Raw genomic sequence first — 19,300 nt, 5'->3', positions numbered from 1 at the left:
TTAATAAATCAGGTATGATGCACTGGATTTCTTACCCTGTTCTGCAAATAGATGGTGTTGTCAGAATTAGATTGAGAGATGAAGCTTCAAACCCAATTTAACTGAGACTCAACAAGCTTCTAGATTAGCCACGGCAGCTGAGTTTTAAAATAGCTCACTGCTGAGCTTAAGAAGCCTCTGTGGAAAGCCCCACATCTGTGGTTTAACTATTGTGTCAGTTGCTAATGTTTAATTTGGTGACTACAAATTCAACAGGGTGAATAGAGAAAGCTGAGGAAGCAACAGTTTCACTGGCACTGTAGATAACACTTAAAAGAGCATGTGTCTCCCTCTGCAGGTGAGAGCACCAAAATATGTTTGTTCAGTCAAAGTGCAGTCACATAGCTGAAAATGTACTGCAGAGGTTAAATAACTTGTGTAAAAAGCAATTTATATTACAGAATATAATAAAACAAGATTATACAACTGTTTGAATAATTAGACAGTAATTCAAAACACTAAACTATTATGATGTTTTCTTAGAACTTACACTTCACTTGTGACAAAATTCTTTTAAATAGTGATTTACAAAAGTGAAGTGTAAGTCAGCAGACATTTCGGGCAGTATGAGTGGTAACCCAATCACTGTTTTTCCTGATCATATACAAAAGAGAATTTTCAGAGCTATAAATCTGAAAAGGCCGTTACTGTGGGTTTGGATGTGACTATAACCAACATTTTTTCCTTGCCTAGTTTCCTTCACTCCATATTAAATTATACTACCTCAACAGCACAAACACAAACTTGCCACGCTGACTTTTTCTCTCCCTTTAGTGATCCTTGCTCTGTTGTTTGTCCACTGCTGTTCTGCCATGAGCTATCACTGCTCAGTTAAAACTACCCAATTCTTCTTTTCCTGTTCCAAATGAACTGGGAACACAAAATATATCATATCCCATTCATAAAAAGACTTTTCCCTTAACAAAAAGATTATGACATTATTTTGTCAGAAAACCAAATATAAGAGCAAACCCTAAACCCCCAAATATTCAGTTTACTTTATCAGACAGAGAAAAGCATTGAGAAGCTGTAACTAGGTAATGTTTGGCATTTTTGTTTGAACAAAGAAAAAAAGTAGACTAAAATGGCTCAAAAGACTACTCAATTTATGTCACTAGAGTAAAGAGCTTGTTGTTTCCAACCTTTATGAATGACAAACCACACACATTAGGTCTTTCTAACAATGGTATTTAAATCTTTATTACTCCAGAGCATAAACTGTAGCTTCCCTTTTTCTCTTGTGTTCTATTAATCCATCACTATGACATGTGGAATAACCGTATGCTATCTAACCCGTGACAGTTTCCAAACACCCTTTGCGAATGTGGAAAAAAGGGAACACGAGAGATGTTTCTATGACAACCCCCATAAACATACGGCACCATGTACAGTGGTTGCTGTGACTGACTCTTACTCATGGCTGTATTTATAGACGCAGAGACGGTGGAGTCTCCCATAACTGGCTGAATTGACGTGGAAAGGAAAACACCGTCCTCCACCCCATCACGCTCCCTCCTTATTCTGGCAGATGCCAAAAAGAAATATTTTGACCACTAGATGGCGCCAGTACAATCACATCCAACCAGCTCCCAGGTAGATTCTGTAACTTGTGACTTGTGAAAAGAGGTCTCACAATATGAATTCTGAGATATTAAATACTATATAAACAGTACATGAAGAATTTATACATTTTAAAAAGTAAGATATTGAAGAAAGATATTATCAACGTATTAATCTCTTCACTATCAAGTTGTGTGGGTTTCTCACGATCAAAGATGAATGAATGTGACCCATGTATTGTATGATATCTTCCCTACATATAACATTTCTTAGATAAAACCTGAGAGTGTCCACATGCTGCTTTTAAACCTGTTCATAAAGATAATGCTGCCCAGAGCACGCCACTTCATATCTACTGCAGTTAGTCATTTACAAGACAATACCATAAAGGTTTTGTTTTAAACCACATAACTTTGTATACATTCAGCAGAAAGCCTATAAACTGCAACCTCTTTGCCAAACTTTGAGACTATAGGTCTTTTATTTGATGTTAGACCAACTTTTTATTATCTTCAAACACATGTTTCTATACCTCACAGTCCAACTTTAAGACTTTAAGTCAAACCTCAAGGACAGTTCCCATAGTTACGGAGCCTCTCCCAATCATCAAGCACACAGGCGTGCCAAAATACTTGTGGATGGTTGTAATGTACAGTATACATTGTGTAAGATAGTTCTTCAAATTTTATGTTGTTATGGCATTTATTAGAGCAGCAGCTAGAGGTAAATTTCTGTGTATCCCTTTACATATCAAATGTTCAGGAGTCAGTAATTAAACAGGTTTTGACCTTTTTTTTTCATAATTTTCCATTCTGATGTAATTTATTATGGTAGTTATTAGGGTTAGGGTTTACAAAATGTGGCACAGCTCAAAGTCAGAGTACTACTATTAAAATATTTGTATGGAAGAATTCAACTATTCATTTTGTAATAAAATACTAGAACTAAATAGATATATTTAAAAATAAAAAAAAAAACTAGTTTAAATCTAACAAAATATAGAGTTAAACTGTAATGACAACAGATAACTATAATGAAGATTAACTGATTTTTTGCAAAACAGTTTTTATAACTTTTTATAGTTTTTATAAAAAAAAAAGAAAAAAGAAAGAAACCTAAAACTTGACTCTGGTAGTAACCATGTAGTTTCAACATGCTGAAAACACAACAGACAACTCCCCTCCCTCCTCCCCATACAGCCAATATTTCAGGTCTCTCCACTCACCTGCACAACACATTTTACTGTACAGATATTGGCTCCTTTCGCCATATGAGCTCAACTCATGCAGATAATTCCCTCGTTCTTGGCTCCAAACTGTATCCATTATGATCCTGATGAAACAACAAGATCCCCAGCAGCCCTGTGTGTCTCAGACACACTGTGCCAGCTGGTGAGTAGAAACAGGAACCACTTTCTAACAGATGAAAGCAGGACACTTTGCCCTACCCGCCTCTTGTATGGACAAACTGAAAGATATGACAGATAGCTCATCAAATAATTACCTGTATGATAATTACCTTAAATGGTTTCACATGATCCTGCGCTCACACTGTTTGTCCTTTGATTCATTTAAGGTATAAGTATCGTGCTGTTGCTGTGTTGCTTATTTAGTCTTTATCATTTTCACCTGTTACATTTTTTCCAGCCAGACTGTGTGTTAAACAGCCGCTTTCCAGTTATACAATGTTGCATACTTATTTAATATCAACTATTATAGAATCTAAAACTGGGATCTCTTTCGAGAGACCCACAAGTGTACTGTATTAAGATAGACCTCAAAAAGGCTATCTGTCAAATCTGATATAATATATTTACCAGTCAATCTTACAGTCCATAGTCCATAGTCAGTGTTTATATTTGAGTTTGGACACACAGTAATAAGGGCGAGCCTCAGGGAGTTGTGGTTGTACGTGACTGGTGCTATGCTTCTTGACAGTTTTGAAGCAGCCCTGGAACAACCGAGGCAAGTCTCATAATGACTCATTTTCTCCTCCTCTGGGCAATTGTTGCGGTATAGTAACACACTCATCAGCTACACAACTTGCGGGAGGAATGATATGTTTGAATACAATAAAACCACAAGCAATAAATCCTGTCCGTATGTTCAAGTCACCACGTAATGATTTTACGTCTGGTCCAAAGAGCAGACAACTGACACACACACCTACCATCGCCAATCAACTTTAAGATGTGACAATTAACGACAGGGCACAGCTGAGCTGTTCCTGGGTCACATTTAAAAGGGAAAGTGACCTAAATATGTTGAGTTCTCTTCTTACAGGACACCGACCTTTGATCCAGGACCATACAGGAAGGCCTCTGATCTGCTCACATGTCGCACTGACCACAATCACTCACGGAGCAACATTTTTGGTTGATGCTGCTTGGTGTCTTTTTACAGCAAACATCACTCTTCACACTCATCACGCTCATCACATTTGTCGTTTATAAGTTGTTTATGCAATATGTAATATAATTTGATTTAAGAGTACCATATTTAAGACATTAGGAAGGTTGTATTAATAGTAGTTAACTGAATTTAATTTGCATCATGTCCTTGCAACCTCAGAATAGAGACAGACAGAGCTTTAGTTAGGATATTACACATTTAAATTTGAGATTTGAGCTGAACACATGGCAACAGTTTCAAATAGTTCACCATAGTTGTGTAAAATATGAATACAATCTATGTAAAATGGCGAAAACATGCCTTTATTCATGGGCCAGGTGTGACCTATGAAATGATGGATAAAACCAACAAACAGGAATGTCTATTTTTGTCTAATAGCAAATAAGTATACCTGAAGCCATAAAGCATGAATTGATTTGTAACACCGATGCAATCAAGACTAAAGCAAATAAGCATATTTCCCAAATTTCCTTTAAAATTAGATACATGTACTAAAATTTGTACTACAACTATAGTGAGGTCAGAATTTTGAACACTAACTGAACAAAAATGACAGACCCATGCCATCTGGAGAAAAGGAAATTAGATTGAGGCAAGACTCATGAAAAATGACTCAACAAATCTTTAACACATAACTCAACTCACATTTCGTTTATTTGAGTATGGGCAGATGTTTTCTATAGTAAATGAATTACTATAACTGCATACAAAGACTGTAGTCATGAAGTGATATATTGCACAAGACACATTAACATCTATAAGTAAACTACTGATGTCACTGTATACTACGTGGAGTGCTGAGAAATCCCTGATGTGGGTCACAAGGGGTATAAATAAACTCCCAGCACTGCACTGGATGTGTTTCCATGGTCCCAGTGCTGCTCATAAATAAAATCAGCCCTAAACGAACGACCCGTATGTTCCCCATGTGGCTCTCTCTCTCATCAGGGTTTGTTCACTATTCCCAGAAGATTAACCAACCTCATCCAAAGGCCCTGTGGGGCTCTATGAGCCCCTGAGGCACAAGTTCACTGTTTATATTATGACTCATGCCCACTGGTTCACTAGCAGCAGTCATGGCGGAGTAAATGATTGGGGCAGTGTGTGTGTGTGTGTGTATGTGTGTTTTTCTCCAGAGTAGGAGTTGGTTCCAGGAAAAAATGCTGACTTTTCCACAAATCAGGCCAAAGCCAGAGCAGAACTCAACCACCGCAGCCCACACAGCACTGAGGGTCTCACATTCATCTCTAACAGGATGTTATACTTTACTGGCATTGATAAATTCTCTACTCCCAGCTCCTTGTATAAAAGAGAGTAAGGTCAAGTGAGTGTGACCTTAGTTCAATTGTCCAACCTGTTTTGTCTGAGAACACCCGCTATGAAAATATTCTTTACCGACCAATTATGCAAAGCAATTTAACGTGCCATTAACAGCCTGGGAAATCCCAAGTTTTAAATCGTTGATCACTTATTGTGACTGAGTCTTGATGCTGTAACACCTGAAGCGACAGGTGTGAGTTTTTAAGAGAATCTGCTACAGTATATTCCGCGAGGCCCCTGTGGTCGACAATCCGATTTTGGTGGCTTAAGGAAGGGAAAACAAACACAGGTGAAAGGGCAAAGTTCAGCGAGAGAATGCCGAGTGATGCACCTTGTGTGTGACACAAGAGTATTTACAGTCTAACTTAACCACGCCCCCTTCTCATGACCTTTCGGCTGACCCCATTCCAACATGGTTGGAGGAGAATGTTAACATGCGTGTTCCCACCTCACAGCACAGCATGCTGAATAAGACTAGGAACTGGAGCAACAGTGCTAGGAAGCAAATGAAATCCCTGTGGTCTGATATCTGCTCTCATTGCTGTCATAAGTGATAGCTCAAGCCGAGGAGCTAGAGAGTGGATAGAGGACAGAGCTGTCAGCATGCAGAAGGGATGCCAGTAAAAAACAGGGACAGTTAAGACCAGAAAGCCCCATGACAGGCTTGGATTGAAGAGCACGATCACCAGGAAAAGCAGCTGCATTTAACTCTAGAATATCTCAAATAATAAAGCATTAGCACATTGAACTTTATAATGTCACGTTAAGGTAAACAGCAGTAAATTAGCCACATATGGAGCCATTATTTGTCAGTCAGTCATCAGAGATTAAAGTGATAAATATAACAAAAATGTTATATTACATACAAATCACATGAGAAAAGGTATCTTTTTTTATTCTAAAGGTTGCCTTAAGTAAGGTTGCCTTAAGTCCTTGTTTTATCTGACCAACAGTCCTAAACCCAAAAATATTCAATGAATTATTAAAGAACAGTAGCAAAACCAGAAAATATTTACATTTGAGCTCCATCTGGCCCAACTGGGACCACTCAAGTTCTGCCATTTTTGCTTGAAAAAAAATACTTAGACAATTAGTAAATTATCAAAACTGTTTCTGATTAATTTTCTGTTGATCGTCAAAGTGACAAGAATGAAATTTTGTTCCATACAAGACTGCGGCTAAGTTAATAAACTAAATATCTCATCCCAGTTTCCTCATATTAATCATCCTCTCTACAGTTGTCTTCCTTTCAAACACACTACGTTAATAAGTAATAAGACAAACTCTGCTTGCAGACATAACCAACGTGTAGCCATAGGATCAAACAGCTAATTGTTCATCTGTAGTATTAGAGGGCACAATCTGTTTTATCTGGGAGTTTTCTCTATCCAAATCTAATGTTTCTCCAGGGCAAATCCTTGATAAAGTCATTGAAGTGTTATCATTGAACACACTTTTATAAGGCTCCAGTTCAAAAGTGGGCAGCTGGTTTGGTAACTGCCAATGTCTTTCAACCTGGCAGGTGTACTAACAAAGCACCAACAGACAGCGATTCATCTGAGACATCAGTACACCCTTCAGCAAGAATATACTTACACATACACAAAGCTTTGATCCGTAACTAAACATGACTAAACAGGTTTGGGAGGGACCTCATAAAGCCATTGTTGTAGCAGCAGTCAACGGCCTCTCTCAAAAACAACAAAAGAAAATCACTGAAGGCTCAGGTAGGTGGAGCCGAGACTTGTTCGCATCTTTGCACTGCGACATGTCCGACTGGCACAAAAGCCTGTGCAACACGATGCAAATTGAAGGCCTCCCACGCTCTCCCAAAGTAATGAGGGTTAATCCCTTTGCAGCTGTGAGTAAGAACAGACACTTCAATCAGCAGGCGGCAACATGGCAGCGTTAAACTGCACAGAAAAGCCCAGTGGCACCCTTGACCGGTCACGTCACAACGGACAACGGCTGACAGGTTTCAAGGTTACACATGAACGTGACTAATACATAGGGTAAACATGCTGCACGTGAAGCTGTGTGTGAGTCCGCTGAGTTAGTAATATGATCTTTTCAGATCAAAGTATCAAGAATATTAAAGCAATAATGCAAACATGAGCATAAACAGAGCAGACTTAAGTATTGAAAAATATCTTGTGTTGCAATAATTTCATTGAAACTTTTGTTGCATTTGTGAGAAAAAGACATAAGGAAAATACTCTTCTAGTATCCAGCTACTTTGCTTTGACACTTATAAGTCATTCTCTGCTTCTTTAACCTTTAAAAGCCACTTCGCTACAATATCCTGCAACCTGCAGCTCTCTTACCTTTCCTCTTGTGTTTTCTCAAACGCCAGAATACAATCAGGGTAACTAAGTGCCCCAAAACCACCAGGGCGGGGAGAGTGGGTCCTGGGGGGCTCACAGCCATTTGTTGGGACAGAGAGATAAGGTAGAGGGGATGAGGGGATGAGCGTGGGCAGTGGTGACAGGTGGGGCCTTCACTGGGAGGGGGGAAAAGGGAGTGGGACGGCGTGGGTGTGGTAGGGACATTTTAGAAAAAAAGACACTTCGAGCAGGAATTCCAGCTATTTTCCCCACCCTGAAGCTATTGCTGAAATCTTCTTCTTGGTCTGCTTCTCCTGATTGTTCAGCTGTTTTCAAACCCATATAATACTTGCATGACTCTGCTCTCTGAATGTCTCTTTTCCAGAACACTAGAAGAGCAAATAATTGTATAAATATTTTCAAAATCCAAGTTTAGCTGTTATCTCTATTTGACTGTTCCATTATGCATTTCTCTGTTTCAATTGATGCAGTTTAGCAGGTTAAAAAGGAACTATATCGTATTTTCATCTTATCTGATTATTCTCTGTGACTCTTCCCATCTTACTGCAACAACATGTTATCAACCAGGATGTGATTGCTATCTGCATTCTTGGCTGATAAGTAATTCTGGGAGCATAGAGTCAAACCCCACAAAGCAATGACAGGCCTTAATAAGCCCTCGGTGAGTACAATCTGTTGTCTTTGTTTAATCTAGATTGAAAACACTTCAACATGGTATTACTGTATTATTAAATGCACTACAGTGAATGTTAGGTTTTATTGTTTCATTTAAAAAAAACACAACTAACTAGGTGGCAAAGTGCTGAAAATGTCATAAAACTACAACTATAAAAAACCCTATCATTATCTTCAACGCAGGAACAAATACAAGTTAGCACATGTATTAGGATGGTACTGCACTATAGCAGGTGGTCTTAGTTTTACAGCAATCTAAAATAGCCCAGACAGGCTCATATGGCTGTCTCTCTCACACACACACACACAAACTAAAAAGTTTGGGTAATACTTTCTGACACCCATGTCTATAATTCATTATAAACATACTTATAATGCGTTATAATCTGCTTGTAGTACTATCATTATAAAATGATTATAATGTATTACAACTATGAGAGTTATAATACACTATGATCCTTACAAAAAAAATCAGTAAGCGTATAATTTGTTATGATTATTGTTATAAAGCATTATGAATATTCATGAGTGCTTATAACTATAATCATATGGTGCAGATTACAACACTTCATAAGTATGTTTATAATGCTTTAATCACCTGGGCGTCATTGACAATGTTACCAAAAGTTTTGAATAAAATACACTCTTTACAAGTTGTCTCTCATTGTTTATGTCCATTAGATGTCAGACTGACAGGAAAGACACACACTAGCAAGAGGAGGGGGTGACACTGCCCTCTGCCCTCACCCACTTCCATCTACATACCATCAAATAAAGGAAAATATAGAAGGCAGCCAACCTCACTCATAATTCACGTTAGTCACATTGTGGACAGGCTTAAATATGGAATACAATCTGTGCTGCAGTGGCTGAAGGTTGCTGTTTGTTAAATGTGTATACGTGTACCTCTGTTGTGTTAGTGTGAGTATGTGCACCAATCGGGAACACAACAACACTCACACGGCGTGTTTGCCAAAAGCACAACGACAGCCGGCAGCCAACAAACAGACAAACACAGTTAGACATGGACACGCCACAGCAACCCCACTCTGGTGACCTACCAGGTATGATCTTCATCTAAGAGACGGTACAGAGAGGAAGAGGAGGACGAGGGCGAAGAAAAAGAGAACTGGATGGAGGGGGAATGAAGAGGACAGGAGAGGCTCCTGTTTGTTTGCTCTGAACTGCCTTGTTTCTCCCTTGTGTTGAATTTTGACAGGCTGTGCCTGCTGCTTGGATCCGTCAGCCTGCTCTCCCGTAGACAGGGGAGGAGGGACAACACGCCAAGCCTAGTGAAGGGGGCAGGGGCGAGGGGCTCGGAGGACTGAGAGGGGTGGGTGTTCTGGGGGAGAGGGCTGGAGCTGACTAAGGGTTATAAATATCCACCAGAGCCAGATGATCACACACTGTCACAGTTAGAAACTGATGGAAGCACTCTGGCGGGACATTTGGCTACACTCGCCCCCTAGAGAGACCTCCACAAATACAAGCAGGCCCACCCTCTCTCTCTTCCTCCCTATCTTTCTTTGATGATGATGATGATGGTGGTGGTGGCAGGTCTATTCTGTGATATTAAGTCACAGCTCTCAGCCAGAAAACAGATCTCAAGTGAGAGTTCTCTGGGGTACAACATGAGTCACATAGTCCTATGCTAAAGTCATCATTTCAACATAATATCGTCAGCAGACATAAGTATATAATTATTTTACCACAAGAAGCATTAATATCATACAGTACATAGTACTCATTGATACAGCATGTGATACAATATGTGATGTAATGTAATATAGTCACTGAAAACATTTGGTGCTGATTTTCTCACTTCCAATTTTTTTTAAAAAAAATAGGAATTTTAGCTTATTCTACTGTTCCCCTCATGATACATCACTTATAAGAGTGAAACTCGGTGTCTGACATTCAAACTGTAAATGAGATGGGGTAAACTGGATATGCACAATGGCATTATGGGAAAATGCACTATCAGTAACATTAAGTGAACCAAAATAGCAACAAAGCCAGTGCATACGAAAACTGAGAGCCAGCACTGATGGAATATTTATTAAATCAAGTTGCCTCACGCAGAGTTTAGTGAGGGTCAGATTGAAAGAGAGTTTAGCATGCCTGGAGCTCTCAATGTTCATCCCCTATTGCTTTTGGGATCACAGCAATGCACAACATTCTCTAAATATAGTTGGTTTTAATATATGCATATGGCATTGTGAATTGCAGCGTTGACAACCAGTTCCATTTCTCTGTAATGCCAAAAGCAATTCCGCAACAGCGTCTGGAGAGTAGAGTTGGGAATGTCTTCTCTCACGAAACGTGGACACTATAGATGGACATCCTATGTGAAATGAAGGCAGCTATATCGAGAGACCATGTAGGGGATTTACAGGAGATCGTAGAGAATTCCTCCATGAACATCCTGACGAACTCCTGAACTTAACAGGCGCCTGAGCCCCACGCACATATCATTCATGTTAGCACACACAAAGCCGAAAGGTATTCTGAGCTTGTGCCCAGAGGGAAACACCTCATGTCTCAATCTATACCCATATAATGCAGAGGCTCCATTTTGTAAACCCCGCTCCCCCACACTTAACAATCAGTCTCGACTGAGCAGGTGGTGAGGTGTCTCTTGAGAAAACACAACATAAAGTAAGGGTCAAAATGTAAAGGTCAAACATTTGAGTGAACTCCAAAATAAGGTTAAATGCACCCTACAGAACACATGGAGGCTTTATAGAACACTCTCAAATAAAGAACTATTCCTTCAACTCTCTCACAAAACTGAAGTGGTGTTAGTCAGCCCCAGTAATAAGGCTCAACGTGTACCCTGGGAGATGACTAATGTCATAACCATCTTGGCCAAACCCTCAATATATTCCACATGTTATCGATCTCTCTGTGCTTCCAGGGTTTGGCCTAGAGTGAGTTAACTGTTATATTGCTACAGCAGATGTCTTATTCTATGTCACTGTACAGCCTCTTCTTATTATGTTGCAACAGGCTGACATTAAACTTGATATCGAACAAACACTATGTGCTCGCCAACACGGTAGTCCAAACTGGCAACTAAAACTTGTATGTTGGAAGATCACACAGCAGCAGCTCATGGGACAGGATTATGTTTTGGTTGCGCATTACACTGGTGTACACTCTAAGTTGTTTTCTTCATCCTGCCCATTGAGCATTTCACAGACAGTTCAAAATCAGTCCAGCTGAGCACATAACTTTTATAATATCAAATTGCTGTTTTGGATTGATATCATAAAAGTAGTGACTACAGGCAACAGACGTCCTTCTCAAGTTTGATTCTAACTGCAGACTGTTGTGTCAACATCTATTCATTGTCAAAATGTTTGCTTGGTGTTCTTATGAAATGTAGATTGATATGTTCTGACAGATATGATGAGTCCAATAAAACATCAGTTATCAGTTATATAACGCTTATTTCACAGGTGGAGTCAGCAATAAAAAATAAGACATGACAGCTAAGGTCATTTACTTTGTTCTGAGCTAAACATTGCTGGTGGCCAGTTCAGAGGCAGAAACAGCAGCGGTTTCTATTTAAGCTGTCAACTCACAACACAGGCTATTGTAGGGCTGGGCGATTTAAACCAGTATAAATAAATCATGATATAAAATTTAAATTGGTAAGAAAATTAGAAACTTGGATGTAACTGTGGATAGGACACATTGCCTGACAATGCAAAACAGCCTATCAAATCACAGGAACAAAGCTATTTGTAACCAATAATATGGTAGTATTTTTAACAGCACACACTCCAAGCACGGTTAGTTGACTTAGCTGAACAAACCTTACCAATATTTAAAGTCCGACTCGCAACAGAGTGGAGCGTATAATGTAAACTCTGACCAAAACATGTGCCAACTAAAACGGGAAATACCACGAACTTGTGTCATTACCTGAAACACTGTCGCCCAATAGCAGACACAGAGTACAAGCATTTACAATTACAACCAGCAGCACATCGAGCAGGGCGCTGCTCAGAAAAAAGCCCCAGCAACAAACTGACCTGTTGGTGTTTTCTAGCATTAGACCATACAACATAAAAACAAAAAGACATTCAAACATAACACATGCTGTTGCTTTTTTCTTGCAAAAGGCTTGATTCGAGAAGCTAATGAAAGTAATGGACCCGAAAGCTGAAAGAAAAGCAAAGAATGTTCTGACTTTGCACTTTTGGAAATCAGGTTTGTGTACTTTTTGGCGTCCTGTAATGCTTGAAGGATGTTGCACAACAAAAAGTTTACATTGAGAAGATTTAAGTTTATTTTTGAATAATTTCTTTACTGGAATTGATTTTCTGTTTGCAGCCCATACAATTCTTTGTCATTTTTCACATTTTCAATCCACTTAAAGGAAATCCTAACAAAATTTTAAGTTTAAGGGAACTTTGAAGTTCAAAATTATTAACTTGATTCATATCGTGATATATATCAATATCAACTGTTATCATGATAACATTTTTTGCCATATTGCCCAGCCCCAAGCTCTTGATAGATATCATGAGTCTGAACATTCATTATGTACCCCATTCTGGTTTTTCTACTCAAAAAGTAATTCAGGCCCTCAGATTTGAGAATGGTCCGGGTGAGTCACCATAATGAAAGACACAGAGCTGCAGCACGCTGTAGCTGTTCATTTAACCAATCGCACAAGTATGCACTGGGCATGATTTCAGAGATGAAAACATAGAGGTCCTCAGTGGCATGTCTGGGATGTGATTTAGCCTAATTGCCCCTGGTGCCATGTGTGGCCAGTGTTGAAACAGTTTCTCAAGCATTTCGTACAAAAGTGCTCGCTGCACAGCTTTTGTTCAAGCATGTTCTCCATTCAACAGAAAATCAAAAGTGCCACACACAATCACAATCTGTTTCCCTGAAATCTAAACCAGTTTCAAAGCCCTTGTTTTGAAAGACACATTTTTGTGGCATAAGTCAGCTTTTCAAATACTTTCCTTCAAATACTTTTCCTTCTTCCGGCTTTCCACATAACTGATGCAATGCGATTGAGAAACAGAAAATGCATGATAAAACAAGTCTATCTGCGTAACTGCAACTACATCCCAGGGTGTCACCAAGTCTGCTGACAGCTATTTAATTAGCTGACATACCAAGAATACCTGACTGAGCTGGATCACAGCACTACACATGGTATCTCTGTAGAACACTGCATTGCCACTACTCATCTTATCTGAGGTCAAATTAGATGGAAACTGCTTTGACAACCAAAACTGAAACAAGGTTTGGTCACTATATGATGTGAAATTTGCATTACTTTGAGTTTTAACAAAACACATCTGTTGTATAGCAGTTGTGGTATTTGGTCTGTGTCACAGATGACAATGGTTGTTAATGGACAGCAGGTGTCAGCAGTGGGGCACCAAAAACTGTGGTCATCTGACAGACTGACACTGCTGTGTCCATATTTGATAACTTCACACAACAATCAGAACTCAAAAGTTAAAAGTAAAATTTAAATTTTTGTGAATGCTCACAGTTCCAATTATTAGCACTAAACAGAGTTCAGGTACTTATAGATGTTGGATCAGTAGTAGTACTTGAAATAAAGTTAGAATGAAGTTTAAAATGAGTTGCACGTATATGTGACAGTGTACAGTATATGTGAGTCACTATAGTTTTTATCTAACTGCAAAAGGGACTTATTTTCCTGATGAGTACCACAGATTGAATAAAGGAACCAGGCTGCTAATTGGATCCAGATCTTCTGTCACGTGTGGAACCAAACAAACACACCCATGGAGCTGTGAGCAAGCTATTCCAACTTCCTGACTCTTTGTCTATTGCTCACACCCACAACAGACAACGCCCATGTGAAGTCCTTGCTATACACCCTCCTAGGGTTACTAAAATTCACATGACAGTTATAATTATATCTTATTTCACTTTTGAAAGTTGTGACATATCAGACCATCCAAAATCTGGAGTCACATGAAAATGCATCATGATTTAAACACTGTGAGTTTCAGTTCAGCAGAGCCAACTACAACATCAGATAGCACCTTTTTCTGGATTTTCTGGAACTAATTTTTTTTCCAAATCCAGTGAAAGAAGGCTGGCTTACAGTACTGTTTTCACATTGTCCGCATAACTCCCATATCCTACGCATACCATTACATAATGGCATGCAAGTGGGCATGCTTATCTCTCATACAAGACAGGCTGAAAGGAGAACCAAGAGCAAAGCCACAAAACATAAAACAGTGCCAAGAACACAGTCTTTCTGGAGCAAAGATGAGAAGTGCTCCCAAAAGCACCACACCTCCTTCACTTAGTATGTCTGGCTTTAACTCACGGACAACTATCTCTGCAGGGAACAGGCGAGGCTGAATCTCAGCAAACAGCCCCACCTTGTTGGAATGACTGCAGATCTGCATAATCTTATTTGGCAAACACTCAGAGATGGCTACAGAGATGTTTTCACATAAACAGAGCTCATCATCCAACAGAACTGGAAATCCCCACCCAAAAGTGTGATTTTTTTTTCTTTTTGAGTTTGATTTGTTTAATGGAAAGATAATTGCCACTGATGCATGTAAACTGTAAGGGAAATTGCAGGTAAGGTTTTATTTGGGCCTTAATTCTGCTACTTAGTGTTGAATATAGTCTTTTTAAAGTACGACTTTCACCTGCAACTAAGTGTGAAAGAAGAATCAGTGACAGAAATAATGCCTGTATGAGAACTAACAGTGTCTCAAATACACTACAGGGTGTGTTATGACAGTGTCACTGATACTTCATCTATTTTAACACACAGATAATTAAATTACAGTCACATCTAAATGGATTCTTCTTGCCAACTCACTGAAACTATTCTTAAAGGGAGACTGTCTCTTGTCCACATCACAAAGTAAGGCTGTGCTCTGTAATATGTAACTTCAAGCTATAAACTATAATCAAAGCACCCCAAATAATACTTTGGAAGAGATGTCTAAGACAGACAATTACAGTATGGCCATGTTCTTTGAGTATGAAATACTATAAGTACATGACAATGTGAAAGAGCACAATAGAGCTGTCATCAAATACACTACCTAAGACCTCCCACACTTCAAAGAAACGTGGAAACGTAGATCCAAGAGCAATTACATCACATGCAGAGAGAGAGAGAGAAGACAGGACAGGACAGGAAGTAGGTTAATTGGCACGCTCTCAAACAAACCTTCTACGAAGTTAGGCCATGTCTTCTCCTCTGGGTCCTCAAGAGAGTGGTCCCAGTCTGACTCAGGTGAGGCTCCTTGCACCCTGGCCCCCGCCGCCCCTGACAAAAGTGCTCTCTCTATGGCGATTGCTTCCAGAACATCCAAGTCCAGTTCCTCTCCCTCCCCTTCAGTTTGCACAGGTGGAGGAGGTGACTGCTCTCCAGTTGTCTCAGGACTAATAACTTGCTTCACCTCAACTATCTCCTCAACCACTACAATTTTCCTCCTCATGGCGGCCTCGTCTAATTCAGAGCTTAAGGACTCACAGGTGTCCTCAAGGTGAGGCTGGGTAGCTGCGGGTGTGGAAGTGGCAGAGGGTGTGTCCTCCTCCAAGTCCCTCTTCTTCTCTTCCTCCTGCTTTAAGGCCTCAGAAACAGAGAGCCTTTTCTCTGTGCTGCGCTCTGCTGCCTGAGTGGCCGAATGTTGTGCAACTCTGAGAGGCTCCTCTTGCTTGACGAGGGGGCTGGCCTGTGCCTGAGCTACAGCTGCCTCTGCTGTTACCGCTGGTGCTGCTGACGCTAATTCTCCGGCTGCGGGTGCTTCCCTCGCAGTGAAGGATGTTTTTGGTTTCGGAACCTCCCGCTTGATTTTTTCTGCAAAGAGCGGGGCTGGCTCCACCTCCCCTTTGTCTGTTGGGGCCTCAGAGAGCACAGCTGCTGCCTGCCTGGTTTCCTCACTGCACATTCTTTCAGGAGTCATCTTTGGAGAATCACTCATTTCTGCCAGTTCAGAGGCCATGACAGGGCTGTCTTTAACTGTGGCCTTGGGCAATGATGTAATGTCAGTGGATGTCTCTGCTTCAGGCAAAGAGACAGGCTTTATGTTTATGGTCTCTGGTGCTGGTGCTTGAGCCTGCTTTTTCCCTTTCCCTTTCTTCTTAGTCTTTGAAGATTCTTCTGCAGCTTTGCCTGCGCTTATTAGGGATTTGGACTCAACTGTAGGTTTCTGAGATTCTGACAGTGGTGCAGGGGTTTTCTCCTCAGATTTAGAGCTCTCTTGTATGAGTTCCACTTCAGTTGTTTTCTGCACCATCACTGTTTCCACTTTAGTAACAGTCATTTCCACAGATTTCACTGGCTCCATGTGGGGCAATTTAGCATTTACCTCGGCCTTGGAGTATAATGGTCCCTGTGTGGTTTTGCTGACACTGCTTTCTTCAACCTTCTTAACTTGTGCACTGTCTGGAAGATCCACTGGGGGCACTGCAGAGGTCTGACCTAATGGTAGTGATGTCTCTGTTTGTTTGGGGACATCCCTTATTTGCTCCCTAGCAATATTTATTTTAGCATCAGCCTTATTTTTTTCTGCAGATGATGGCCCTTCAGTCTTTATGCTGGTAGACATGGTTAACAGCTCTGAGGTAATCACTGATGTGGGTTGGAGGGTATCTTTTGCCACCTCCTCACGGGTCTTGTCTTTAGATATTTTTTCCTCCTCCACCTTTGTATCAGGTGGTCCCTCAGCACTGATATTCTTGGGTTTCTCGCCTTGAGATTTCTTTTTCTTTCGTTTTGATTTAGAACTTCCCTCAATCACTTGTTTGGTCTCTATAACCACCTCTGTGGAGGCACCATTTTGACTGAGCTCAGGAGAAGCAGCATCTTTTTGCACTAATGTGGGAACTTGTACTGAAAGTTTACGGGCCTCTTCTGGTGCTATTTTTTCATCTTTGACATGAGGCATCATTGTCGGTTTTGCATCTCCAGAGCTGGCCATAGATGTTGAAAGAGTTGTTGTACTAATGGTAGTTTTAACTTCAAGTATTGAGGTCTCAGTCACTGTAGTAGTTTTCTGAGACACTTCTCCAGTTTTAGACTTTGCTGAGAGATTCACTGAGGTCAATTTAGCATCAGTGGGCTCCTGAGTCACTTTAACTTTGGAGATTTTCTCTACTGCATTAGTGGACCCCACTGGTTTGCTCGCAGTACTGTCAGGTTGGGGTTTGGGGGTCTCCTGAGTGATGGTCATTTTGGCAGTTGTCTTGGACTTCTCAAGATCTATTTTCGATTCAACTGGTGTCTTCATTTCTGCAGGTTTAATTGATTCCTCATTAACCTTTGCTCTCTTAAGCTTCTCTTCTGTGACATCTTTATTAACAGCTTTTGTGATGACAGGGGTAGCAGTGGCAGGATCAGTAAGGAGTTTAGTGGTTTCCTGAGTGGATGCCATTGTAATAACTGCTTGGGGCTTCACTTTACCAGTTGCCGTTTCAGTTGTAGTCTTAACCTCTGCGGATTTAATTTGATCCACAATCACCTTTTTCATTTTCTCTTCTTTGACCTCTGTATCAGGAAGCATTGAGATAACTGACTTGCTTGTAACTATTTCAACTGGCTTCATGGAGGCTTTTTCATCAACAATCTCAGGCTTCTCTTTATTTGTCTTGCGAGTAGAGGGTTCAGCTGGCATCTTTGATGTTGTAGCACCTGTAGCCGCAGCAACAGCAGCCACAGCAGCCACAGCTGTTATGGAGGACACTGATGTCAGAGTGGTCTGTGATACATCCTGTTTCAAAGCTGCTTTTGGAACAGGGACAGAACTTGGTGCTTTCTCCTTTTGGACTTCAGATACTCTTCTCTCCTGTGATGTTGTTACTGCCCTCTCACTGCTCACATCAGGCTGCTGACGAGAGACTCTTTTCACCCTGCTCTCCTCCATCATCGTTGCTTCACTTCTGAAGCTGTTCCCCTTCCTAAACAGAGGCTGAGGCTGGTCCTCCATTTCCCATGATGCTTTTGGCCTGACTGGTTCTGCAGCTAGTGGGCGACCCCTGAACCTGGGGGTCCTATCAGAGTAGCTCTCTCTTTCTCCAGGACCCATCATCTTATGGCGGTAGCCTTGACGCTCAGCCAGTGCCTCTTGGCTCTCTGCTTCACCCCGGCGTCCTGGTTTGGGAACATAAGATGTTGGACCTTCAACAGATTGGACCCGTGCAGCTCGATGGGCAATGGCAAGAGTGGCAGCTGGCTTCCTAACCCTCTGCAGGGAGGCAGGAACAATCTCAGGGGGCAGGCGGAGGTAGTCACGCAGGTAAACAATGCCCTCATTAGTGAGGTACCAATAAAAATGTCTCCAAGCAAATGTCTCCTTCACAAAGCCCCGAGACTTAAGAGACCCCATGGCACGGATTACTTGTAGGTTGCTCACACCTTGTATCTCAGGATGCATGGTCTGAGGTCTCTTGTCCTTCTTGGCCACCATGACACCATCTCGAAACAGGATCTCATAGATGGCCCTCAGGTCCCGCAGGGGCATCAGCATTCCAGCAACCATTGTGCTTTATGTCAGTATAATCTCTCAAAGTAAAACTAAAATGCACAACATCAAAGGAAGATAAATTAGACAACCTCACTTCTTGTTGTGTGAAAGAATCCAGTGGCAAAACCAGCTGTCACGTGCTTCTCAATTCAATTAAAAAAAATGAAAGAACAAATTCTTGTAATCTCTCTTCTTACTTTCTTTTCCTCGTGTTCTTGCTGATCCTTTGGTTATTGTGAAGAAAAAGAATATTCCTCTGTGAAACTGACTTAAACAAAGTCAAAAGTACTGTCCCCCCTAAATTCAGCGTGGCTGGGAATGAACAGTCTCCGTTCTGCCGAGATGGCAATGACAGAATGGAAGAGCGGGAGCGTGTGTGTCAGAGAGTGTGAGAGAGAGAGAGTGAGGCACACTTCTCAGTCCGGCTCCTCCTACCTTCTCT

The 19,300-nt window shown here is 40.8% G+C and overlaps 1 protein-coding gene across 12 annotated transcripts in view; it reads right to left on the bottom strand.

The window, feature by feature from the left end:
• Positions 1–19,300, bottom strand: part of LOC122986933 (plectin-like) — a 128,260-nt gene that overhangs the window by 47,227 nt on the left and 61,733 nt on the right. For 4 of the 12 annotated variants that reach the window (XM_044358454.1, XM_044358456.1, XM_044358455.1 and 1 more), the window contains exon 1: positions 15,561–19,191. The exons of 6 other annotated variants lie outside the window; for them this stretch is intronic. In XM_044358454.1, the coding sequence (XP_044214389.1) occupies positions 15,561–18,873 (3,313 nt within the window). In that variant the 5' untranslated portion in view covers positions 18,874–19,191. Of the gene's footprint in view, positions 1–9,411; positions 9,633–15,560; positions 19,192–19,300 lie in introns of those variants that run through there. 2 more of the 12 variants (XM_044358469.1, XM_044358468.1) reach the window with 2 other exon arrangements.

Source organism: Thunnus albacares, chromosome 8 (genome assembly GCF_914725855.1).
Source record: "Thunnus albacares chromosome 8, fThuAlb1.1, whole genome shotgun sequence".
Classification (NCBI taxonomy): domain Eukaryota; kingdom Metazoa; phylum Chordata; class Actinopteri; order Scombriformes; family Scombridae; genus Thunnus; species Thunnus albacares.
The sequence above is the reverse complement of the archived record's forward strand: the minus strand, read 5'-3'. Positions and strand labels throughout refer to the sequence as shown.